At 44.1% G+C, this 27,876-nt stretch overlaps 1 protein-coding gene across 10 annotated transcripts in view; it reads right to left on the reverse strand.

Moving 5' to 3' along the window:
- The window catches only part of RBFOX2 (RNA binding fox-1 homolog 2), a 172,159-nt gene that overhangs the window by 128,826 nt on the left and 15,457 nt on the right, over positions 1-27,876 (reverse strand). For 8 of the 10 annotated variants that reach the window (XR_012633394.1, XM_074902410.1, XM_074902405.1 and 5 more), the window contains exon 2: positions 5,611-5,661. The exons of the other annotated variants lie outside the window; for them this stretch is intronic. Coding sequence is in view for 7 of the 8 variants with exons in the window: in XM_074902410.1 (XP_074758511.1) it covers positions 5,611-5,661 (51 nt within the window). In the remaining variant the exon portion in view is untranslated. The remainder of the gene's footprint in view (positions 1-5,610; positions 5,662-27,876) is intronic. 10 annotated transcript variants of the gene reach the window in all.

Here is a 27,876-nt window from a genome sequence, read left to right on the forward strand (position 1 = left end):
TTTTTTCTAAACCCCATTCCTGAACCTTTCCTGCAGTTTCTTAGTGATATAGTATGGGCTTGAGGAAACAAGGAACCTCTTTGCACTTCAAGTGATCAACCAAGTGTCTTACCAGGACAGTTCTGGATTCAGGGGATAAGTATAACTAGATTAGTCTCAGTGGATCTTATCTTACCTCTTCCAACTCATCCTTGACAGTTTGAATTTCAGTCTGTAACCAACTCCAACTTTCATTTTTAGCTAAACACTGCTCTAATTTCCTTCTCAGATACCAAGATTTACATAGCTTTGAACTCCACTCTATCAACACTTCTTTTACCTTCTGAATGTGCTGGGTTATAAGCAGTGTTAGATGCAGTCAGATTTCTCAGACTCCTCCCCTCCTGCAGTGTTAAACGCCTTTTCATAACACATCTTAACTGTCCCACACCCTTCACATCTTAAATGCTAAGCAGTAACCCCCCAGCACTTATCCCACCACACACCCTTGAACACCACACCTCTGTTTTCAGCTGCCTCACAAGATGCTTCCCATTTCCTGAATATGTTGGACATTTTTGCCCAGACTGCATTCTCTGAAGTGAAGCTCATTCTTTTCTATGGGACATTGCAGTTAGGACTGAAAGGATTTTCTGTTACTGACCTATCTTGTGCAGAGTGGAAACATTTCACTGCTTGCCTGAAGAGAGCCTGTGGAAGCCAGGAAGCACTAGATTTGGCAGTCTTAACCCTAATCCACCTAATTTTAAACATAAGGAAGATGTTTAGAACAGTTTCCCCTCATTAGCTTAGTCCCATCCCAAATTTTGGCTTGTTTGTTTTTAAGCAAAGAGGCACTCCTCAGAAGCACCAGGACACCAAGCCTGGTCAGTCTTCTCCATTTCACATGGAGGATCTCAGACCTTCCTGATCTTTGTCCTGGCTATTCATTCAAGAAGGTGTTAAAAAACTTTATTTAAGGCCTTCCTAGAATCTCCCTCTGTCTCTCAGTTTAAGCATTTGTATTAAACACACTCTATTCAAACCAAAACTGTAAGCAACAAACCAACCAAAAACCCACAACCAACCATCCTTTCTAGCTCCTGAATAACTTAACACTTCCACTGCCACAATCTCACCAGTTACTACACCAGTTAGCACACACACGAGAGGGTTTATTTTCACTGTCAGTTACAAGCAGGAAAATTAAAAACCAAAATGCTTTTCAGAAACACTACTTACAGATTTAAACTCTTATGACAGGGAGTCTTTGTTCCAAGACTGATGAAGTCCGACACTGGAGAGACTGTGGCTGGTGCTATCATGGTACAAATAAAACAAGTGGCCAAACCATTTTTCTCCAGAAGGTCACTTTTTATTTGTTTTATGACAAGAGCATCTCAGTCTGTTAATACTAAATCAAGAGATTTTTGTGGATATCCTAATCCATACTGAACCACTCAGCTGCTAATCAAGTTGGGGCCGTATTCATGCTCCATCCACATGACTGAGAAGATTATGATAGGCAAAGGAACCTCAGATCACACAGATGAGAGAACAGAGGTTTCCCCCTCTGAACTCTGCGGAGATCCCTGCTGCTCGCTAGAGAAACCACCAACGACCACCAACCACCGGGAGCAGCGGTACCTCTGCACAATCAGCTCCAACAGGACCCAGTGAGCTGCTATCCTGCCTCGCCATGGGAGCTCACACACACCCTTCACATCTCAGGATGAAGGGCTTCCTTGCCGAACTCCCCATATCAGGAGAGACTGGGCAAAGAAAACAAGGTAAAAAAAGCAACAGGGGAGGCTTCCTGTTCTCACAGACTGCCACTACCGCTGTTCAGTTCACCCAGACCAGCTTGTAGCCCTGGGGAAACGAGTGCACACAGATGGAAAACCACCCACCAAAATTAAACTGTTGAAGGAAGCGTCACTTGTGATAGGTGACGATGTTTCCACCACATTAGTACCAAGCCAATGGCCCAGTTTGATTTAAGAACTGCACTCACGGAAGTCCAAGCTTTTAAAAGAGGCTTCAAACCAACATCCTAACCCATTGTGATAGCTGAGGATCATTTTCCATAACAGAAGAGGTGTAATATGTCCAACATCCTGACCCAGTTCTGGTGTGTACAATTACCTCCTGCTTCCATAAACTCCTCTCATTCAGTGGCAGCTAAACAAGGTGTTCTTGCTCATTTTGCTTCCTGTTGGGAAGAAAATTATTCTGTGCAGCTGCCAAATTCTGCCACAGAAGTACCAGTATTCAGCACTCAAATTTCAGATATCATGTCTAATACACTTGGACACGAAAAGCACTAGAGCAATATGACATGGGCCTTGGCCATATATAAAATGAGCTGGCAGTTTGCACAGAATAGCTTTCTGGAAGCAGAGTATTTATTCTTGATGAGTTTATCTATACGTAGAAGTTTTATCAGTATAGCTGTACCAGTCATTTTCCATGTTGAGACCAACTCACAGTACCTCAGAGCTGTTTGTCATGGCTTGGGAAATGAAGCAAGGAAGTCTTGGTTCACTGCATTTTAGGCAGGCGCTCACGTTACAAAAAAAGAAACACCATTTTGTTGGCAGACCCAACAGAGGAAGAAAAAAACTGAATAGTCCCCAGGGAATAAGCTCTCCTCACACAAAGACTTAGTTCTCATCTCTGTTAACATTACACTAACACTTCCCTTTTTTTCCCCCTCTACTGAGGGCTTCATCCCTGCCGTCAGCCTAGCTCTGGGGAAAAGGAAGGGTATCCTGCCATACCTGTATGTGCATTAGACATCCACAGAGCAAACCTTGGACTCTGGAGAACAGTCCCAGAGAGTTCTCCAGCCCCTTACATGGCTGTAAGGTAGACCCAGTAATGCAATACTTCAGCACAGAAAGCCTTCTCTTTTTGGGCAAACTTACACTGCAATGGCTTAGCACACATGTTCCCCCGGCCCTGTCATCACAGAGTTCAGTAAGCCAGTGCTCTGGCAGGGCAGGTGAGGAATGAGAGGGCAACATAACAACTCAAAACTCTGGGTTATCACAAAGCAATCATAGAACACTAGAATTAAGAGGAACACAGGCCCAACATGAACCCATCTCATATGCCTCACTGCCACTGCCCATGCATGACAGGATGCTTAAGTATTTGGGAAAGGACACAAAATAAACTTTGTGCTGTAGACCTAAGCATTCCCAAATGGCCTCACAAAAAAGTGAGGACTTGAACCAATCACACATTTCCACTGGCAAAAGAAAAACTACATTAATCTGGAACATCTGGGTATAATTTAACCACTAGAGGGTGTAAAAACAACATAGTGAGAAAGGTTTGCAGCCAACAATTAATGGCACTTGAAGCTTGAAGGAGCAAAAAGGACATACAAACAAATGAAGGAGTAGGATGCTACATAAGGTGAAAGAAAGGGCAAGTTACATCCACAGAATTTGTAGCAGGACTACTGAGGTCACACAATGAGAAGCCCTAAAAAAAAGCTCTGCTTTACTACTTCTGCTAAGGAAAACACTGTGATACAAAGAACAGTGCAAGTATTTACAACGAAGAACTGTAATGGGAAAGAGCAAGATGCAGAGACTTACACTCACCAGATAAATCCAGCTCCTAATCTGAGGAAATCCAACACAAATCTGCATCTCATAATTACTTTGCTACAGGGTCAGGATTACTACATATACTCCCCACACCACTTCCTTCCTCCTCCCTCAGTGCAGAAAGGCAGGTGATGGATCAGCCATTGCCATCTCTCCCACACCAGCCCCAGTCTGTGGCAACAGAAGACTTCTTTCTCTGCTGCTATCATGTTAGAGGCTCCCAATCAGATTAGCTAAAAGCCTTGAAACCTCATTAGTGAAAACCAGACCTGAATTTAAGCTGCTTCACAGCCAAAAGCAAGACAGAAGGACAAACACCACAGGTCAAGATACAACTGAGAAGGGGGGGTGGGGGGTGGGGGCGTGACAACGACACAAACACAGCCAAAAAAGACTTTTACAAGTATTTCCTAACATGAAAACACTCGAGTTAAACTGAAGTTGTTTGTCCACTAAGAAACTTCCATAAAGCCATCTGCCAATTGAAATACATATGCACACTTGCTAACATACAGTACTTCTTGTGCCCACCGGTACAAAGCCCTACAGGGCTGCCCAGGCTGCAATACTCATTTCACACCCTGGCTGCTGTACAGCTTCCCGTGCCCATCTCTGCTGATTTGGTGACCTACCAGCAACAAAAGTTCTGGACTTTCAAATCAGAAGAGTAAGGGATGAGAAAGAAGAAACCCGTGAAGTGGGACATACTGGTAGTCACCAAAATGAAACACCCAAAGACAGGCAAAACCACACCCAAATGGATAGGTACAGTGAAGTGCAAAATAGGATGCAGAGGATGCCACCAGAAAGGAAAAGCTGAAAGCAGATATGAAACACTTTAAGGATCCGGGACTGGATCTGCCTCTCAACCTAGCATACCTTACTTAGAACACAAGTCTCACAGCATCCCATGTATAATATTTATTTCTGCTAGTTAACAGTTTAATGTATCCCAGTAGACATTCTGAATAATTTTGTCCAATATGGAAATTCATACACACATTACAAGAACCAAAGATTCAAGCTCTTCGATCGCTGGGGCTGCATGATACTGCATTTCCTTCGTAAAAACATCTCCCATTAAGCTGTTGCTACCTATACCCAGGCTCATCAAGATATGATGAAAATCACTTTCTTTATATAGCAGTACCTGAGAGTATTAAAGAATCTGATTTTGGGTTTGTTATCTGCTCATTACTGAAATGTGCTGCATTATCGATTTTCTGTGCATATTAATTTCCTGTTACACTAGTTCATACTCTGCTTTGCAGTAGTACTGCAGAACAGGAAAAAAACTTCATTCTAAGAAGGGAGATTTAACATGTGACAGTTGTATATTACAACCATTAAATCTCATTTGTTCCAAAACATCTCTTCCTTCCGTCGCACAAATTCATCAACTGGGATTTCTCTGTCTTCTGCTAAGAGGCAAGAGAATGCTTACATATGTAGTGCACTGAACAGTATAATTTTTAGCACTATAGAAAGAGAACATCCTAAGAGCAAGGGGCAGGGGCTCTGAAGGACTTGAAAGGAACACAAGACAAGTTCACAGATACTAGAAACAACCCAAAGAGACATGTCATTCTCTACACCACCATAAAGCAGACTCAAAACAGAATGTTGTTTTGCTCCGCATATGCTAGAATTACAGCAATAAGTATAAAACCAGGGCCAAGCATGCACTGCTACTTGAACATCTACATTCATTAACACTGAGGAGATACAATGGGAGCTTAGGACAGGGATTTTAAGTTGCAACATTTTTAAGAATAAAGAATTTCCTGAGCTGTTGGTAATGTGGATCATGCTTAACCCCTTACCAGGCACATTGCCATATACTGATGGAGGCCATAAAAACCATTCAATTTACCACATACATCTTCACAAGCATTCCACAATAGAATAAACCAATTTCCACTCCATAACAAGACAGCCAGGAAGCTGTCGAACAAAACATCCCTAAGGGTACAGACACTTGTACGCACATTTACTGCAATCAGACTCTTACTTGATTGTCTCTTGCTGGGTATCCATGATAACCTGAAGTCAGAGGCTCGTTCTGCAAGACAAGAAAATAAAAAGTGAATGTAGTGGTTAAGGGAATAGAAACCAAGGAATTATACATCTGTCTTAACTCAGCCAAAGACAAGAACCTGCACAGAATGGGGGAAGAATGAAGTAAGATTAAAGTATTCTGCTAACTTCCCATTCTCCATGTGATCCAATACACCTAAAATTCATTTTCAACTGTGCATGCCAAATTGTGCAGAAAAAGAAATCAAAGCCATAAAATAAGCATAAAATAAACCTACCTTACTCTCTGTAATTTCAGTTGTGCATAATTTCTGTAATTTTCCAAAGAGTTTTTAAATGCAAGCTTCATTTACCATCATGAAAACTGAACAGAGTATAAAATTACAGCAGTCACTGCCCATCTTGACCAGTCTTGAAGAAACGTTATTACTAATGTTCAGGGGAAAAGTGCCAATTTTTTCCTTTTCAAAACTATACTAACAACATGAACTTAAAAAGCAGTCAGCGTAACTTCAAACACCCCAGTAAGCCTGAACAATACCTCACATACTCCCAACAGGAAATCAATCCTGTAGACTTGCTTCCTTCACCCCAGAAGGGACTCCAAGCCTACAGATGTTGTGCTACTCGCAACCCCATCATCCTGCTCTGCAGAAACATATGAACCTCCAACACTTCTGGAACTTCTCCATGCAATTCCCAGATTCATCTCTATTTTAGCAGTGTGGTGAGAATTAACATACTTCACTATACTTCCTAAATGTTTATTTCGGTTTCTTAATTTGTTTTCTGTTACTCTCCCTCCACCAACTCCTATTCAAAATGGGGAGAGGACACTCACACATACCCCACGTGTGCATCTTTCTCTCTGGGTGAAGGATAAACTAAACTAGACTAAGCCTATATCAATTCCATCCTGGAACCCTGTGCATTCATGAGCAACTCCCAGCCTAATGCTAGGAGAAGGAAAGGAAGCAGCTGCCCTCCATGATCAGTTTTTAAGTCTCTCTCTCTCATTATGACTTGTGAGGAGGAATTCCTAAATCAGCTCTTGCAGCAGCTCTTGGAGAAGGGAGGGGAGAGAGATGCCCAAAGGGAAGACCCTGACAAAGCACAGTAAAACAATCCTGAATTGTCAAAAGCAAAGATATTCTGGGCATGAAGCTGACTGAGATGTATGACTGATATCAGAAAGAGTTTTTGTTGAAATATTTTGGGCTTTGTGCTGGGATATTTGGGTTAAACAGGCCAGCTCCTACCAGATAGATGTCTCCTGCCCTACACAGGTCATGTAGCCCCTGGCACAGTTTCACAGTTCACACAAGAACACTTTAAAGCAACTCCTGCTAAAAAGCAAGGTGCTAATATTACAATACAGGGACTAGCAATGCTATTTTAAGTTTATATTCATCCTCTCTCTCTTTCTCTTACCTCAAACCTGCCCATGGGATTCTCCATGGAAACTTGCCACAAAACATGCAGCCTCTCCTCAGGCTCTCCACACTAAAGATACAGTAGCACACACAGTATGAGAGCTTCAAGGACAACAAAACTTCTGGCAGCCAGTTTTTGGGGATTAAGAGTAATTAATTAGGTTGACCACCCTGCAAGTACATTACTCTCAAATACTAATAGTCAGCAAAGCAGGTAAAGCACAAAACTCCACAAATACAGAAACAGAAGGAAAGACACAGAAGTTGGAATCAGCAAGTGGAGACTGACAACTACAGCATCACCCAAAGCTTTTGGGTTTTAACAGTGAACTTGATTTAAAACCAAGCAACCTAAAGATGAAAATGCACAGCTAGTACTTATCTCCCCCAGTGTAAGTACACATTTTAATAAAGTGCTGCGATTGTTTCTCCGACACAGTACAGTTTACCGATTTATATCTAAGTGCCATAAATCTCCACCTTGTATCAGGAGCTATGGTCTTCTCCTGAAAGACCATTTTAGGCACACTTTTAACAGTACTTGTTACACACACCTGTGGGGTCAGTACGTCAAACATGCTTGTGTGCCACTCTCCCAACACCCTGGAAACCAGAAAGATTTCCACACAGAGAATAAGGATTAAATGAAGATACTAAAGATATGCAGAGTGAACACATGCAGAAAGTTATAATGAAGAAAGGAAAAAGAGATCGTTATTTTGAGGATAATGTTCTTCGCTCCAGGGACTAACTAAAGGGACAATCACTACAAGGCTGTGGCAAAAAAGAGACTAAATGGAACTTTATGGGATTTCCATAAGTCAAATGACCTGCATGCCCAGAAATCACTTCTAGAAACAGAATGGTTTCATAAGTAGAAGCGAATCACAAGAGTGTGAAAAGAATGAGAAAGATGATTACAGAAATCTGAGCGCAATCCACAGTATCTAACAGGTCTGAAAGAAACAAAAAAAATTGAGTGGAGGGGGGGAAAATAAAAACCAGCCAGCAATCTCCACTTTGTTTTTTGAAAGACAAAGCCCACAGGCTGCAAATTAAAAATGTCTGAAGAATATGACTGCACCAGGAAGTAAAAGGAGAGGTAAAAGAAGGTTACATTAGGAGAGCCAGAGTTCAGAGAAAGCAGAGGTTAGAAAGAGGTTAGCAGCTGCAGCATTAGGGTCACAAAAAGGCCAAAGATATCTCTCCATTTCATACAAGCAGCACTACCACCAAGTACTGAACTCTGCAAAATCCCCGCTGTGCGTATCATTACTCTAATTGAAAGTAACTCTCCAAGAAAAGGCAGGAAGCATCTAGGGAAACCGTCTCCCGCCAATAATCTCCAGTGCTGCCAATTTTACAGGTCACTAATGGTGAATCTGGGGCCTGCTGCATGATTATTCCATACGGAGTTTGCTTTTGTTGAAAACTAAACAGAGCAAGAATTGAAAGCGTTAAACTCTTGCAACTGGAACAGGACAGTCAAGCAACATCCAGACAGAAAACCCCTGTTCATTAACGGGTGATTTAAGGCAGCTGAGACTGGGGATACAGCTCAATCTCCTCATCTGCCTGCACAGCACAGAACTATTCTCACAAAATGGAAGTGAAAAGAGAGATGAAAGGTTTGACTCAATAAATACCCTGCCCACAAACACGGAGGGATCCTGCCTTCTGGCAGCAGCCTGGTGGGAGAGGGAATCCTCAGATAACTCCATCTCTCTCACGGCTCCCTCCTGCCAATTATATTTCTCTTTCAATACCAACATGCAACCACACATTCAGAAAGAAATTGAGTTAGGCAGCGCTAGCCTGCAAAATCAAATCGGGCTGACACAGCAATGTTTCTTTATTTTGTTTACTACTGAGAGGCATTTCTCATGTACTTGCCATTTGCTTTAGAGTTGGGAGGAAAAAACCTAGAAGCTAATACAGTACATCAGCTTTCTGCAACACACATTGTGATTTTATGCAAAGCATATTGATGATCTCACACATGAGCTTCCACACTTCCAGTGGAAGTGAGCACTGTGGTTGTATCCCAGTCATAGTGTCTGTGCCAGACAAATGGATTTAACAGGATGAAAGTCACAACTCAGTCAAATCCACTCAGCCTTTAACCCCTCATCTTTAATTTCCCAGCCTTACTAACACAAGTTCTTTTCCATTGACATTTGCAATAGTAAGGTCTGCCACAAACTGCAAGCCACCAATACTGTCTCAGGTCACAAGGTAAACAGTACAGTCATTTGCAGATCACCAAAGAGTAAAGGAGACACTCCTGCACTAGCAGAACCAGCCAGTCTTCGGGGTTGTTGGTTTTTTTGACACCTCTCAACTTGATAAATTTTAAAAGTTGCTGAACTAGACACATCTTAAAAACACAAGGAATTGTCAATAAGCCAGAACACCAGTAAGAAACGATCAGCTCTGCAGATGCTATTAACTTACAAAAGGTCACAGAGGACTGGAGTAGAGTCAGACCTCTGAAGGAAGTGTCACAGCTGTAACATATTATGGAAGATCTATAAAAGTTCTCTTACCCTTCTCTTAAAAATAAAACTAAATTTAAGCTTAAAGAGGCAATAATTCTTTTTGATCTAACCTGACCCCAGAACAAATTAATGTTACATCACAGACTCTCCATTTTGCCAGACACAACAATCAGTGAGGCCTGATTAGCAATTAAACAATTGACAGCCAAACTAAACCTAAAGCCTGCGGATTAAAACTCTGCTGGTAGGAACTGTTAGCTTAGTGAGTTCATCTGTACTTCCCCAGCTGGAGAATCAATTCCTGCTGAATCCAAGCTTCAATCTGAAGCGTCTTGCAAAGATAACCTCAGAAACATGACCAAGCAATCTTTTCCCTGGATCTGCAGCATGCCTATCTTCGTGATGATACTGGGAAAAGTTAAGTTAATGCAGTTCTTAGGAGTTTTCGCAACCGCCTCCTGGGTTCTGAGGAACAGCAGCAAAACTGACACAAGAACAGCTCATCTGTCTATGCTCCAGCTGTCCTAAGAGTTACCAGCAGCAGAGCAGCCTGGTGGCTTGGGCAGAACTGGCAAGGGAGAGCCCCAGCTCCAGAAAGGCAGAAACCCCTGGACCAAGAGCAATGAAATAAAGGCAACAAGTAATTTGTTTCTCCTGAAAGCAAAACGGGATTTTGAAGTGGTGAGACAGCACAAGCTACACATTTATCAGTTTTGTGCTATGCAAACAGAAGACACTTTTCTAGAACACAGAGTAAGATGTTTACTCAAAAAAAGGCTGAAAACTCTGGCAGCTAAACTATTAATCTGAAAGTGACAGTCGCAAAAAAGTAACACTCGCGAGCCAGACAGAAATCACAGCGCTGTTCACCACAGCCCTGTGGTTTCACCATCTTTTTTTCTTTATTGCTTGCATAGCAGGAAAGGCAGAAACCCTGTGCCGGGGGAGTGGGGTACTGAAAAAGGTTTTTTAGTACTTTAACTGTGGCAGAGCACAAGTAAAACTGTAAATGCCTTGACCTTATTATCAGCTACCAAGACAGTAGGTAATTCTTCATTAGACCCTTACTGGCACAAACTATTGCCTATAAACAAAAAGGAAGTATCCCTTCCTTTGTCCAAGCGTATCTGATGCATTCAGTCTGCCTTCTCGATTGTACATGCCATCTTCCTACCCCAAATTGTCTGTGGATAAAATTAATGGGAAAAGCAGCATCTAAGGCTGAATTACCAATTATTAATGAAAAACTGAAGTAGTTCTTAAATGGATCTTAATGTCACCCTTCTCCCTCGATAGCTACCCTAATTTGATATATAGCTCTTGCTAATCACTCTGCAGTTCCAATAACTGCATCTATAGTGTGGGATGCTTCCCTTCAGCTGTCTTCACTTTCAATTAAACTTGCTTCTCGGTTTTGGCCAGTTTCCAGACACAAAGACATCATCTAGCAAAGGACTTCCATTTATTTGCTTCCTTGTCAGTGACCTGACATCAACAACCTGCACGATTTTCTGGACACAAGTAACAGGACTGAAAAACTGATAAGCAAGGAGCGAAATGTATTTTTTTTTAAAGTGTATTTGGAGACTAAAAGCCTGAGATTTTGCTAAAAGGCACAACACCAAGTACTCTGCACACCACTGCCCTTGATGGCTGGGAAGATGCTCGCCAGCTAGCATGGCCCTGGTTTACCACACCCACCCAAATTACTGAGGCCACTTCTCGAGGGACGGAAAACCAGAGGTGCCGCCACCAGCACAGTGCTCCAGCCACAGTGGGCCTAATTCTGGGCAGCTGTCCCCACGAGAGCCAGGAAGTACCCACAGGCTCCCCACTCTGGGGCCTGGAGGCTGGGGCCTAATGGAGACCAGCATGGAGGCCCATCCAGCCTCACTTCCTTCCTGGAATTCTGGCCCAGTTGCCTCAGCAACAGCAGCCTCCGGCCTGCCCACCCCCACCCTGCTCCAGGTTTCTCCTTCTAATTACATTGTGTTTTCAGCAGAAGCCCCACAACATCAGACACATGGGAGAGGAGAGCTCCTGTGCCAGGTCCTGCTCCCTCGCAGGACTCCAGTTCCCCCCGGGGGTGGCCCACAGTGTTCCCCACCTCCAGCCTGTCACCCGTTCCAGCCCCCCAGCACTAGGGGGTCCCAGTCCCAGATACCCACACTAGCCTCATGGCTTTGCAAGCCCACAGCTGTCTGAAGCTGGATGCCCACCTCTGTAGCAGGGACATGGTACCCCGTAACTTGCCGTGGGGCCTGCAGGCCCTCCGCTCGGCCATCATTCACATGCAGGACCCCAGCAGAGCCCACCTGGAGGGAGGCCAGGCCTGCCAGAGGCTCCCAGGCAGGAAGCCAGTGACACAATAAAGATGAGAAAGTAAGGTGATGTCAGATTAATAAAAACAGCCCCCTGTCCCGACCAGAGCTTGAATAGTTTGGAGCAATTAGCTAGGGAAGCCCACAAGGCAGAACAGAGTGGCTTTGGGAGAGGCTGCAACCCTGTTGAACACCCAGTGAAACTGCCCAAATGCATTGGTGCAATTTTTTGTATTTAAAATATGTATTTTCTTAACTCCAACTTCCTAGCACCTCTGTTCTGTGAAACCCTATGAATGGAATACACACAAATATATGTCTGACCAAACCACACAGAAAGATGGTATTTAAACTTTCAAGTCTGTTAAAAAAATCAGTATGCAATGAGTTTACAAATGCACACTCATGTTTTAAGCTGACAGCATCTGTATGAAGTTACAACACAGATGTCTAAATTTGCAGAAAGGGGGACTTTCATACACAGAAAGCATTTCCACAGATAAAATGGAAGCGCTGAAATGGAATTATTTTACAGAGATTCTGTACAATAAGGCATATTCTTTCCTGACTTTTTTTTAAATAATCAAAACAGCTTCCTGGAGGTCAGAAGCAGCTCTCCACCAACCGGGTTTTTCATTTTTCAGATCAGCCATGGGGTGTTTTCAGCTTCTCAAAGAGATGAGATTTCATAGATTTAGTTTAATTTAAATGCGCAAAACATACTTTTTTTTATTTCCTATGGGAGCATCCTCATACTGCTCCGGGCATAAAGGAAATACAGCCTGCCTCTGCTGGTCCATGGCCTACGTTGGCAACAATAGATCCAGTGTGAGTTAAAGCCCCTGGGAATACTGCACACAGTGTGACGTCTATGATCCCACAAATACAAGGACACTCTGCATGCACAGAAGTCAACAGCACAGAATATTGATTTCCCTCCTCTTTTACTAGGCAGAAGCATTTTAAAATGGCAGCTCATCTTCACTTCCACTTTTACTCAACAGGAACAGGACAGGGCTCATAACAAGTCTTTAAAATCCTGCACTGAGGGCACCTTTGGATGCAGTAATTGTTACATGGGGATGAGGAAGCATTTCACACATAATTCATGCTAAGCCACTCATTACAGGGCATGAAAATCTGGCTTGCTCAAACACGACTGCTACAAGCTTTCACAAGGTGAAGAGGACTACAGAGTTTTGCTTTAGGAGACGGCTTAATTGCTTCTGCTTTCTCACAAATCAAGATGGAGAATATGGGAGAGAACAGGATGAGGGAGGTGACAGTCCTCAGATCCAGAAGGGAAGTCAGTTGATCACAGGTTTCTTGGCTGATTTTACAGATATTCAGAGGCTGTTCTTCAAAGGCTAGAAGGAAAGATGAGTACTCCTGTTTTCCAGAACAAGATTATAGCTGTTGTATTACCTGCAGAAAAGAATGCTGAACTAATTTATTGGTTGGGTGTAAACAGGCTGTGATACAAAATTAAACCTGCCTTGCTTTTCGGGAAATTGGCACAAAAGAAAAGATTGAGGCATAACAGCACATGATTCAGACAAAAACGTACTATAGACTAAGTGCTGTAGGCAAATAGGTGCAAGAGAAATTTTCTGTGCCCTGGACATGCTGGCCTGATTGCATAAGCTGCCCTAGTTACAGAAATTATTTTTCCAGGTTCATGTTACAAACCAGATTCCCTTCCCGGAAAGACATAATTTCTTCAAGCTGTCTAGTCAAATGCAGTTTCATCTCCGGGGTACTTCAAGTGCCCACAGCCAACCTGAGAAAGGGGAGAAGCGAGGCAAGCAGCCTGGCAGGACAGAGCTGTCATGGCAATGGGTTAAAAAAAGCCCGGAGGAGGGAGAAAACACAGGGCTTGGGGCACAGGGTGAAGAAAAGGGAGGCTTCAGGAGTGCCTAGGCAGCCAGGGCTGTTTCTGATTAAGCCTGCAGGACTGTGGAGCTGCACAGGAAGCGCCGCGAGGGGAGGGGGGGCTAGGGGTCCTGGCCACCACCATCCCAAACACACTAGAAATCTTTGTGTTCTAGCAGTACCATCTGGAAACAGTTAGAGAGAAAAAACTCCCAGGCCTTCCCTCCCAAAATAAGAAAAAAAAAAATCCACTCTTAAGACCATTAAAGCTTGGTCTCTTCGTCCCCCTCCTGGAAAGCTCCTCTCCCTGCAACAGTGGGGACAAAAGGGCATCTATAACAGAGAACAACCCCCCTCGAGCGCTGCAAGGGCAGCTTGCAGAGCGTGGCAGCTCCCCCTGCTCACAAGGGGCATCCCAAAGCACCATCACAAGGGACAAAGACCAAACCCTCCATCTCCTGGGCAGCACACTGCTTGAGAAGCAGCACTGATGAAAGAGCATCCAGAACACTAATTGCACCTAATAAAACCAACATGGGAAAAACATGGACAGGGAGTCATTCCACAGCTAGAATATCCCCAAATGGGAGCCACACACATTGAGGGTTCACCCTGAATTTTGATCCTTTGAAAGCTTTCAATTCTGTGCCACAAATCAGCGCATGGATGTGAGAGAACCAACTCCAGCAGAGACAAATATTCCAGACACATGCAAGAGATTTAATTCTGTTCTTAAGAGGACTGAGGATGGCGATGCGAAGCACATCATCGTGGTGATGCTCCCCTCCTGCATCAGAGGTACCAAGAATCAGAAGGTGTCAGAAACTGATCCAGACATTTCCAACCCCTGAAGCACTCCATCCGTTTAGGACTAGGACAGTCTGTTAGTGCCTCAGAACATGTTCTGGAAACAAAGAGGGTGTCTGTCTCCAAAATGCCATTCATTCGTATTTCAAAAAGGAAAAGGAGAGGTCATGACTGTTGAATTTTACCAGAATAAATTCCCATGTAACAGTTTATTGCAGAGGTACTCCCCTTTCAAGGGTTGCTACCTTCACAATGTAATAAAACACGCAGGGCTTTTACCCTGCCCTCCTTGCCTTTACTTTTATTCACCTCTCCCCCACACATCAGTATTTTTCAGGGTTTTTCTTCTAATTAGAGAGCTGAGTGCCTCACACTTGCCTACAAAAATGTAAAAACATACCAAAACAAAATCAAAGCTAACCTTTCAACATCCCAATTAAGTAATTACATATGGAAAATAACATGAGTGATTCCTGCTATAACGCAATGCCATTCCACTACAGAAAACACACCTTTGCTTTTCTTCTTACATACACCCTGTAACTGAGTGCCATCCCTTTATGGGCCACAGACAGTCTGGATGGAATGTGGCCACATGCCAAGGCCCTCTATAACCGGAATGCAATTCATAAAAATAAAATTAAAACTGTCTTAAAGTAACAGGTTTTCTCAGCCATTAACCAAGGACTCCTTGGAATCCACTTCTGTTATACAAACCTCCCCACTGCTCCTATGAAGCTAACTATTGCTAAACACAATCGCCCTGAGATGCCAGCATGGTAGGTGTGGTCACACCTCTCTACTGAGTACATGAAAAGACAGAAGTCCTGCCTGAGCTACCAGAAACACCCACTCTTAGACACACTGTCCAGTATAGCAGGCTATAGCTAATGCCCTAACCTAGCCAAGTAACATATGTTGGAGGAATGAAGCATCCCAGTGCAGGTAATGGTCACAGCTAGAAAGGGGTTAAAACAGGGAGGAGGGAAGCACTAATCAAAGAATCTCCTTCACTCCCAAAGGAGGAACACCTCCTCTCTGGAATAGTTTTAGAGAAGAGTTTCAGTGTATGCTTTGTTTCGAAATTTTAAGAGAAAGGAAGAGCTGCCCTTCAGCTGGAAGGCTGCATCCAAAAAGTCAGGAGAGTGCTGTGTAAAGAGGAAAATTCAAAACAAAACACCACCCAATCCAGCTATGGGAATAAAACAAGGCATTTACAGCAAGTTACTGTTTTCATTTCGTTGCACACAGTCACAAAGCAAGCCACTCTGAAGGTGTTTCTAAGAAAGATTGTGTTACTGTAGAGATCAAAATTATCCAACGAGGTATCTGTAAAGTGGTCTGAATCCTTCAGTTTGGCCCAGATGGGAGTGCTTGCCAGGCTTATGAGGGAAAAACTGCTGCTGCTGCTTGTATTCTACCCAAAAGGGCCAAGAACTTTATGTATTAATGGGAAAATTAATACATAAAGTGAGAGACTGCCAGCAATCTCAGGCATTGGATATTCTTATGCTATTATTGTACATCCCATGTTTAAATATGGCCATCAACAAAAAAAGTAAGATTGCAGTTAAACAGCTAGAGGTCACAGGGACAAATCCAGCCTGTGAAAGGTCAAAACAGGCGTCAGAGATCTTTGTAGTGACTGCATCATTAGGGCACCCAGGCTGCTTGCAGCATCCCTGGCACCCAAAAGGCTGCAACACCCAAGTCTGCCAAACAGGCAGGAGACAGACAGTTCTTACCTGCAGCCTGCAATGCATTTCTCTCTTTTTACCAGCTTTAAATTTAGTTAAAGCCCAGGAAGCCCTCAGAAACAGTCTTTACAGATAGTCTGAAGCCACAGGAAAGAGACACACACACACACCCCGGAGGTCTCAAAACCCTCGGATTGCACATTCCTGTCAGCACCACACTAAAGCAGCAAAGTCCTCTCTTCCCCGCCTGCAAGACATGTAATAAATCAGCCGCTCTACGATCAGCAGAACCAACTGAAACTAGTTCCTCGCAGATTTGTGGGTACAGAGGGTTCTGTCCCGCAGCTGCTTCCCGTCCCTGCCTCCCACAGCTATAACCACAGCCCCCCTCGCAATGTCCCCTGCCATGGTCCCCCCAGGCAGAAGGCAGCACACACCCCGGCACGGCCAGACCGATCCATCCACCTGCTCCAGAGGGAGTGTATAATCCTCAAATCCTGACTGCCTTGCGCTCTGTGGGACATTTGTTTGCATCCTTCCCCACCCCCACCTCGTCACTATTTTTCACAAAGCTTTTAGGAAGGCGATAGCATTTACAATTCTATCAGCTTCTAAATGTGAATGAAATTACCACTTAGTTTTTAAGTGTGCACGCGTGGGAAGGGATTGTCACAGCACATTCACCTAAAGTTTGTTTCCTTCATGATTTAGTCTAAAAACCGGTCTGCAATCCCTGGAGACTTCTTTGCATTAAGAAGTTACATTTCCCTCCCTGACCCTACAGATGAAATGCAGAACAGAAGGATCTAAAAACTCCCAGCTCTTGAAATTACAACATCGTGCATCTTCTTATACAGCACATTCAGACGAAGGAAACAAAAGAAGGTAGCCACTCTTTCACTGAATACACAAGTATCTCAAATTAGGTACAGAGAAACTGCAGCATAGCAAACTCCTGAACTGGAGCACACTGAAGGCTCTGTGACAAATTGCAGAAGAGAGGGCCAGTCAAAGCTTCAAACCATGCCCAAACACCACTTGCCTTTTTTGTTTTATTTCTCAAGGTTTCTTTGTAAATAAAGCCAACATTTCTATTCAAAGCTCTAGACAGTTGCAACCCTTCTTTAAGTTCTATTTGCTCCTTCCTTCTGCACAGTTGGTAACAACTGCTCAGCCCAAATACAAAGAGATTAAAACTCAACTCCCTTGAGCTATACAGTGATACAAACCTTTTAAGAGCATGGTTTTTATAGTCAGATTAAGCCAGTTTCGAAAATCACACTACCAAGAAAGGGAATCACCCTGTTTTTCTCCACCCTGCTCTCAAGTCCATCCCTACCTCATCTCTTGCATGTGCAGTAGGGATCACAGAACAACATGGCAAATCAGATCAGCTTGCTGATCCTCCTGGAAACTAATACCTCAAAAAGGAGATGGATTAGCTTTAGGAACAAAGGTGGTTACGGGCCACAGGCCACGTAATCCGGAACACCTGTACATGGGAGGGTGTAGGACCACATGATTGGAGTCAAGGAGAAGAAAGGGCTCCTCTTCTCATTGAAAGCACAGTCTTAGATAAACTTAAATCAGCGATGAAACTTCAACATGAGCTTTGCTGACAAGCCTCCTTCTGAGAAACTACCAATCTTTGACCTCCATGCATTTCAGAGCCTTTTACACAGGCATCTTTAACACTGCTTTAAGATTCAGGGGTTTTACTGCCTTGAAAAATTGATCAAAAAACCATCAAGCAGTCATCTGAAAGGAAGTTTTATTTCTGATCACATTTCATGGCTTCCCTTCCTCATGCCAAAACATCTCCAATACTGTATGGCCCAACCAGATGTTTGCTCTTACTTTTCTTCTTTCTTCATTCCTCAGAAGCAGGGAGCAACTCAAGTCTGCTGCTGCTCTACCAAAGACTGGAGCTGCTTAAGTAAGTTTTCATGAGCAAAATGATGCTCTATAGATAGTAGTCATGCTTGGTCTGTTAATTATTTAGAGTTGTGAAACTCCAGGAGGGAAAACACATTTTTATCAATAAAATTTAGCCGCACTTGGTAGCTAGTTTTCAGATCAGTAATTGAAACATATAATTAAAACCTATAAAAACAGATGCTAATATCCCACCCCCCACGCCTGAATTTGCAAGAACACATATAGACCCCTTCTGCTTTCTGTGCTTTGAATTTGTGATCTCCATGACTTTCAGACAAAAAGCACTGCTCTCTTCACTACAAGTCCATACACCACTGTCATAAAGAGATGCCAAGGATCTGACAAGACCAACTGCAGAAGTACTGGCTGACACTGATTTCAAGGAGGGTGTTGATGGTAGGATGAGGCACATAGAAGACTTCACTATTAAGCATGCTAACAGTATGCAACCTCTGACGTCAGACCTATCCATATTTTAGAAATGTTCCTGCTTCTCAGCCTGATGCTACAGCATTCAATAACAAGACCTGCACACATTCAAGAGCTGAGAGACTCTATCCCAGCTTGGAATATGACCTGGCTTCAACAATTAATGCTTTCATTACCTCTCAGCTGGACTACAGCATGGTGACAGAGGCAGCACAAGACTTCAGCTTTTAGGAAATTCCAAATCACACAGAGACTGGAGCTGATAATTTCATGCCTTGAACCACTGCAGTTAGCCATTTGTATGGAGAAGCAGATTGAACATTTATACAGGTCATACTGCAAAACACGCTACTTCTGAAGCCAAGGAGCATTGCAAACCATCATTTTCCAGGAGTGGTAGGCACATGATCATTTCAAATCCCCTCAAAGAAGAGAAAGCAAAACTTTTCTCTTACATTAAAAAAAGTAAACTAAAATCTTCAAAAACTAGTCTTGAAGGAGCATATATTGCTTTTCCTAAAGAAGACAGGAACAAACAACATCTCATTATATTAGTCACATTGCTTAACGCAGTACAGGACAGCACCTAAACTATGACTGCAGAAGATAATGTATGTGTATATAAAATATACATTTGTGCACATATATTACATATATCTATATATGAACCTGACCAAAATTGAAACATAAACAGACCCCTAAACTTTCTAGGCAACGACCAACACAAGTGGGGATTTCGCAACACTAAACTGTCACAGAAAGGAAGAAAGTTGCTGGAATTTGCAGTGCATCTTCCTAGTGCCAAAAATCAAGTCTTGAGGCACCAACACTACCACCTGCAGTGTATAAATATTTGTGCCAAAATGCAGCTTGAAATCCTCCCTGGTGAAAAACCAAACCTCCCAAGTACCATCCCACATGAAGACAGCATTGCATCAGTCAGAGTCTATTGAAAGATAGTGCTGGTGCCTCAAGTATCATTTGCAGCTTTAAAGCAGCAGCAGAAAAAGGAAAAGAAAAAAAATGCTGGAATTTCACACAGATGCTGCTGCTCTATGGGAAAGCTGTTATCAGCTGCCCAGAAGGGCACTGTACAGTCAGGACAGAATGGCTGAACACATGCAAATCACCAACTGAACGAGACTACCTCTCTCCCCCACTGCTCTTCAGTCAGATCAGGAAGATAAGGGAAGCAGCTCCCTTGTGGAAACAGTCAAAAATTTCCTGAGGGAAGAAAAAAGGGAAGGAAGAAGAAAGTTTACCCTTTCTCCTGCTGGCATTACTAATCCCAAATGGGTATAAATGGAAGCTCCAAAACTTAAAATTGCTACTACACAAAGAGAATATAAAAGCATACAACCCCAAACTCTGGTGATGGCAATTCTAGCTCTTTCCTGCATCCTGGAATACACATACTAGAATAAGGCTGTGCTTCTCAACCAACTACATGTAGGCCACGCCATTCACGAGTCCCAGTCCATCAGCTTTTGTATTTACTTCTGTAGGGGCTGAATGCCCACAGCAAAAAAACATTTGCAAGCCCTGTGTGCTATTTGGGAAGCGCAGGCCCAGACTTTCTCCCAATTGCTGCATGAACACCACTGCAGACTTCACACCTTTGCAACTTGTTGGCTCCCTTCCACTCATTCAACTTCAAAAGCAAAAGGAGGAAGTTTGTTTCTGACATTTCTCTCTCCTCTGTTGACAGGGAATACTACACCTCTCCATTCCTGCCTGTATGGAGGACAAAACAGGTGACTTGACCCTCCATTCCCTTCATTCTCGCCCTTTTTGATTCAGTAACTGGCCAATGCTCATGTATGCATGCAAAGATCTAGGCTTTCCTGGGGTTTGTCTTGCTTCTCTCTCTGCTGAATCACTTCAAGTCCCCTCTATTGCTTGCTGCAGAGAAGCCACAGCAAACGATATTGCAGTCATCACTTCAGAGGTAACAGCATACTCCACTGCACCAGGCACAAGAGCCAAAGGTGGGAAAAAGAAGGATAGCACATCCTCCCACCCTGGGTTGCCCATCACAGCCACACAATTCAAACTGAGGCCAGGAACATGATCAGTGACTCTGAAAGACTTTGTCTTTGTCTGAAGGGACAATGTTCAGCACAAAAACTTTCCCACTGGCCAGCAGAAAGGTGCACCCCTCCAGCATTCAGCATTTGCACAGGCTTGAAAAGACTGGGTTTCTGTCTGGAAGGGAGCCCTGTTCTCTCCAGCATCTGGCAGACCCGAGGGATCCCTTAGCACTTTATCAAACATTAAAGTCCCGGAGGGCTGTTAACAGCACAGGATTTAAAAAACACAACAACAACAACAAAAAAAACAAACCCCACAACCAGCCAGCCCCTGCCACTTCATACTCAATTGTTTACATATCACCTCTACTACAGAAATCAATTTTTAAGGGAAATTATTTGTCACAATTCTCATTATTACTCCTCTTTTGCTCATCAGATATACTAGTTTTTAAATATCAACGTAACTACCAAACAAAAATTCAACCCGATGTCAATGCTGATTTATTCATTAATATCACCAGGAGGAGATTCTGGACAAAGAGGACAAGACAAAGAAAGGGCTGGTTTACATGATCCAATTAGAGGTGAAAAAACACTCCTCTGTGCAGCCATGAGGAGGACCTGAAACTCCATCCAACCCGTCAACCAGCACCAGAGATCACTCTGGTCAAAGGAAGCTTCCCCCCAGGGACCAGCCACCTGCTGTAATTGCTTAAAAGAAAAAATATAGAGGAACAAAGCAGAGGATCAACACAATGAAGGTAGTACCAAACATACACCCAGTTCTTGCAAAGAGAAGCAATAAACTCCTCCAGAATTATAAAATGTGCCCTCGGCAGCTTTTATGAGTTGTGACAATGTGAACAGTAGAGATCTTTTAAACATTTAACTAAAAAAATATTCAGATTACTAAGACTAAGATCATATGCATATGGTTTCCATTAGAACAAAAAAGGAAACATTTCTTCTCAGAAAATGTGAAATGTTATTGCTTTTTAGCAGAAACATTCCTGAAAACTCCAGGTGCGAAAAAGAGAACTTAAAATTGCGCGTAAAAAATAAGGACGTGGTTTGCAGAGAAATCCATACCACAAAGACGAAATACAGATAGGATACAATACCGATACAATACAGATACCACATACAGAGAGATGGTAAAGATTAGGACCCGGGAACCCAGGCAGACTTCAGCAGAGCTGCAAGGCGGAGACAGATATAAACACATGCAAACCTGCCAACAACCCTTCCAGCAGCAAAAGGGCTGGCGCCCACCTACACCGGGGACAGAAAGACCACAGGGGAACCCAGTCTCACCGACCTGCGGCTACAAAACTCCAGGGCAAGCCTGATGCAGGCAGCCACCCCCCTGGCCCCGCTCCCCCAAACGCACACAGCACAGGGTGCCCCTGGCAGGCACAGCAATGAATTCATCACCGACTGCTGGCAGGGTGCCCCGACACGGGGAATTCAATAGGAACAGCAGGCCAAGGAGGAGTGAATAATTCAGGCACTCCGCTCGCTTACACCACATCGAGGAAAGATGAAGCCAGCTCACATCACCTTCAGCCACCCCACGCGCTTACGTTCAGGGTCAAAATGGGAAGCCAGTGGGCGAGTAGCACATGGGTGGGCAAGCCCCATGCTGCCTGGGAAAGCTGCCGGGTTGCTGAACTGTGCCATACCAGCAGAAGCTAGCAAGCCCTGCCTGCCCTTGCCACCAGTGGGAGAAGAGCATCGACACTACACAGCACCACTTGTTCCCCTCACACACAGCTCCCTGTGTCCTGCCAGGAAGAAAAAGCCACCAGGTCATGTGCTCTCCATCAGCCCAGCTCCCAAAGTTTATAGCAGAAGAGGAGAGAGGCTAATCCCTCACAGCCACCACTATGCCCTAGGACAGGCTAGCATTAGACTAGTCTATTAAAAATAGGAAAAGCTGAGGTGTAAAAAATGGATAAGGGAAGACAATGAAAATGTGTTGGGGATATGAAAAATTTTAACTTTCAAAGCAGCAGGGTTACTGACTCAACATTGCATCACGCAGCAGAGGAAAAAGCTTTCAGGAAAAACCCTCTGTGCCAGTCAGTAATGTCTACTGATGACCAGGAGCACACAGGAACACTGAGAGAGTCTGCGTGTCCTCCATCCAGACTGAGAACAGACACTGATTACAACTCAACACACTCCAGAAACAGTTTCTTCCTGACACCTCTAGGAATGGGAAAATTTCACGATGAACAGGAAGTATCTCTGGATTTCTCTCCTCCTCTTTCCATAAAAACACATGTAATGCTAAAACTGTTCTGCCAGACCTTGAGTCTCGAGGCCAGAAGAGACCTGGCAGATGAACCCAATATTCTGGGTGCTCCCATTTTCAAGGCATGCCTCCCCCAGCACATGCTGCAACACAGCAAAAATGCTTCCAGCACATAATGAGCATGCTCCCTCCGCCTCCAGCTCAGCAGCTAGCTTTGCCCTGAGACCAGGTACCCCACATTATCCCGCCAGCCAGAACAAATGCATGTTGAATTGGCCAGGGGATGAACAAACAGCAGTTACAGCAGCCAATGGCAAGATGCAGAGTCTCACCGCATACCGGGCAGCTGATAACAGCACTGAGTCAGTCTTCACCATGAGGAATTGTCCCCATTGTTTCTGCTCTCAAGGACTTTCCAAGCAACTGATTCTCGGCTGAGCACTTCACACGGCAGCAGCACCAGCACTGTCCCAGAGAGATGTACTTCCCAGGCATCACGCTACACCTCACGGACATGCTCCAGCAAACTGTGTGCTAAGGCACTGTACAAGGCTAAGCAATTGGAGGTAGACTAGGTCCACTGTGCTCAGTAGGAGCCTCAGGGGGGAAAAACAAACAAACAAAAAAACAAAGCAAAAAACCCCTCATTTTGCTACCTGCTTCTTCTCCTGCACAGGCAGATGGACAGGGCATTGCTATCTTAAGCACAGATGTCTGTCCTGTTACAGATCTCCCAAGGGCCTGCCAGGACTTATACTGTAGTTCAGCGCACAAATAATCCCAAACCAAACATGAAGGCCCAACTAGATCATCACAAGCCTGGGCTCCAGCAGCAGCTTCCTTATCCTCACTGTATTTTTTATATTTTTAAATATTTTTTTATCACTCTGCTGACTATCACAAAGGTTAATGTTTGGAATGTACAAATCTGCACCAAAAACTGTGCAGAGGGAAAACTTTTAACAACTGTATTTTAGCTGAACACAAACTTAGTACACAGCATAGTTAGATCAAGCCTTTTGACACCTCTGATCATACTTTACAAAAACCTGCAAACCAGTAACTCTTCCTTTGTAAACAGAGGTGGGACGGGGGGGGGGGGGGGAGAGCATGTAGTCCCTCTCAATCTAAATCTCTCATTCCTTTTAACAAACAGGAATTACTGCATCATTAGATTTAGTGGCAGTACTTAAAAACAAATCAGATTTGGTGAGAGGAAAATAAAGCTATTGACTCCTGACATTTGCAACTTAGAGTATATTACACCAGCTCTCCATTTATATTTAGTACACCAGTAAAGAAAGCAGCAGTCTTTAATTAAACAGACGCAGCACAATCTTTTCCGAGAGATCAAATGCACCAGAAACCTTCCTCTTCCTGGTGCCATGGCTCCCTGGGAAGCTGGGCTCTTGCATGCTACGGAAACCATCACAGCTGAGTGAGTCACCACTGCTATCCCAGTGGGGCACAATCTGGAGGGCAGCTGGAAACAGCTGCTGGGAGACCAGTCAAAACAGGGAGAGAAATACAGTCAAGATCCCAATTTTGCCTGCTCCAGGATGATTGTTTTAGCCTTTTCACTTTGTCTGGACCACAGGCCTCCCCCCCCCATGCCTCCTCAGACTGTATTCCCATTGAAGGGCATCACAACCATCATTTTAGCTTCATTAACACCATGATGGACTCCAGAAGCCAAAAGAAACTTCTATGACATGCCTCTTACTGGCCATGTACGGCCACGTGGAAGAGCTCCTGTGCAGCAACATCTCAAGCCATTTCCTACCACAAGGAAAATGGAAAGGAGCACAAATTGGAGGGGACAAAGGGCTGCAATTTGGGGTGCAGGGCTCTGCCAAACACTCCCAAAGCAGTTTTTAGTATCCCCGAGTTTTTACAGAAGCTGCAGACTTGCAGCTCTCACCTATTTCTGCAACTCAAATCTTTCAAGGAATTTATTGATTTCCTACAAGCTCCTCTCTATAAATGTTTCCTGTTTCTCTCATGTTCGCATTGGGCACAGTGCTGACACTGCTTGGGCCCAAGTGTGAATTTCACAAATTCATTGAAAAAAGATGAAGGGTGCAATTTCCCTTTCGCTCTAAATTCACTGCGAAAAGGATGAAAACACAGCATCTGCCATATGACCACACAACACCTGCAGATATACAGGAGTGTACACAGGTTCACAATCAGAATGTTTTGGCCTTCTACTGACACAGTAGCATGCACAAGAACCAGTGATGCATCCTGAAACATAACTGACCTCAGTTTTCATTACCAATCCTTCCCACTCCAAGAAAATTTGAATTATTTTATATCATGACCTTCAACCTACAGGAAGTGGCAAAGTAAGAGCCAAGGAGGAGTATTTACAGAGAGGAAACAGCTGGAAAGGGGCCAGATGAGTATCTCCAATGTGTATGAAGTTTTCCAGCTCCCTGCTTCAGTTTCTGAGCCAGCTGAGAGTCACCTAGCAGCACTGCGCTGCGCCCAGCTGCAAATGTGAATCTCAACCCTGAGACTCCACTTGACAATCAAAGGAAGGGTGGGAATCTCTCAATGAGCCTACCCAGGAGGTGGAAATACAGCTTATTTGGCCAAACTCATTACAGGGCATCTCTGGCCCTTCTCTCCTCTGCTGCTTTGTCCACTATGACAGCAGATCTATCAGTCACACAGCTCATCAGCATGCAGTCACCTGTCCCCTCCTGCCCACACCCTCCCTGTACACTCCCCAGCATGCAGAGGTAATTGCCTTTCCTATTAGCCTACAGCAACAACAGTTGCTATGGCAACTAGCAATGATTTTAATAAGTTTGGTCTGTTTTCAAGGGCAGCATGCACGTGCCAGCACATGAGTGCGTTGCGGATGCAGGCTGAGGGGAAGGAGGGCCTGCCGTCAGCTACAAAGGCAGAGTTGAAAACACAGATAACCAAATGTTTATCCACCTCCTCTCCGAGAGTAGAGGACAACTGCTCACTCCTAAAGCAGTGTGTGAGAGGTTGACGGTGGTATGGTAGTAATAAACATGCAAAGGGCTCTCCCTGCAAGGACTACAGATGCTGTCCAGGTGACAGAAGTGACATGCAGCTATACTGTGGATACAGCATGCCATGTCAACATAGGCGCTGCGGCTCTTGGCACTGGAGGGACAGGCACAGCAAGCACTCAACACCACCTTCCCCCTCGAAGGGGCAGCAGAGGCAACTCTTCAACAAGCTCTTCAACAGCTTTTCTTTCTACAACGCTACCAGTCTCAGGTAATCTCCTGAATCTCCTGGGCTCCAGAAAGTCAACATGAAAGTCAACATTATTAGTTAAAGAAAAAAAAAAAAGTCAGTATTAAGGAGAAAAGTTTTGCCATCATTGATGCACACACACAGAGTAAGATCCTACTGATCTACTGCTTTACTTTAGCCCCTCAACATCTGGGGTTACCCATCATGGTCTCAGCTACAAGCATCTCCCCTCTTACCAATTGCAGCCACAGGCAGGACCTTCCTGGCAGTTGCAGCCTTCCAGCATACCACAGACCCCCAGAACACCCCGAGTCCCCAAGCAGCTGCTGCTGCTGCCCTGTGTCCCTTGCTCCCAGCACCACTGCACAGAGGTCAGGCCTACAGTACCTTAGGCTAATCTGCAGATCAGTTTTAACTGCCATGGACAATGCAGTTGCTGCACATATGGGTAAACTACTCCAACACCTGACGGGATCTAAAAGGCACAGTCCCACACATTTCCCCAAACAGTGAGTTCACAAGCTATCCCCCCTTTTTAAATATGACCTAGCAGGCAGACAGCCACAACACCTACCACAGTGAAGTCAGATGGATTTAGTGATAAACTTCTCTTTGGCATTACTCATTTTCTATGAGATCATGAAAAACAAACTCAGAGCCAAATGGTGAGCAGAGGGAAGGGATCACTTCTTTCAGCAGCTGTTTACCATCAGGTCAGCTTATAAGGTTTCACATCATGCACCCCAACACAGGGAATCACTACACTGGTGCTGTGTCTACTGTAGACACCCCACAGACACAAGCCCTTGGTGGCCCAGAGCAAAGGGGTGTTAGCAATCAGACTAACCTATATCAGGCAGCCTAACGCTGCTTAACCCAGTAGAACCGATACAACATTTGCAAAGCATAAATTTAGTAGTACTAGTATTTTCCAAAAGACTTTTGAAGGTTTGGCTTGATCAGCTGTTTGTCATACACTCAGCAGTAGCTACAAAGGGACACAGTCTGCTAAGAAAACTGCACCAATATCTGTAAACTCCACATAAAAAACTTGAAGCAAGAAGGCAAGAAAAGTAAGCATGGCACAGTGAAGCCCAGATTTCCAAAATGGTTGCAAGGCTAAGCGCACGGTATCATCCCTGCCTCACAAGCTACACAGACTCATGGGAAATGGCATTAAAAAAAAAAAAATCTGTACAACATTTTCCACCATACCACATATTTTGCACAAGCCTAAAGAAAATATGAAACATCTCTAACAACAGGATGCAGATCCATATATGCATTTAATTTTATGTGAATTTTGGTGCTGAGGAAAGATGCTGGTAAAGAAAATGCTGCAGTGTACCTTCTGTTAACACAGCAAGCTGATGCAGCACAAGATGGTAGCAGTGTGCAGCTCACCATGCATTCCCAACACCCTCCAAAGACCATCCTTAGATGGAGTGGGCACCAATTAAGTGAGGAATCCACCTAGTTCAAACTAGGGGAGGAGAAGCAGCCCACTGAACCCAGTGCTCAGATTCCGGCTCCTCCGTAGGGCACCTGGTGGAGTTTCATTCCTCTGTGCATTACCTCGCACCACACTTTTCTTCCTAACACAAATGCTATGCATTCACATGCATTGGGATTTAAGAAGGCTTCAAATCCATGATAATGGAGGCTAGGCTAAAGAATACAGGGATATTTAACTGCTAAAAACAAAGGATTAAATC

Source organism: Athene noctua, chromosome 3 (assembly GCF_965140245.1).
Source record: "Athene noctua chromosome 3, bAthNoc1.hap1.1, whole genome shotgun sequence".
NCBI classification, from domain to species: Eukaryota; Metazoa; Chordata; class Aves; order Strigiformes; family Strigidae; genus Athene; species Athene noctua.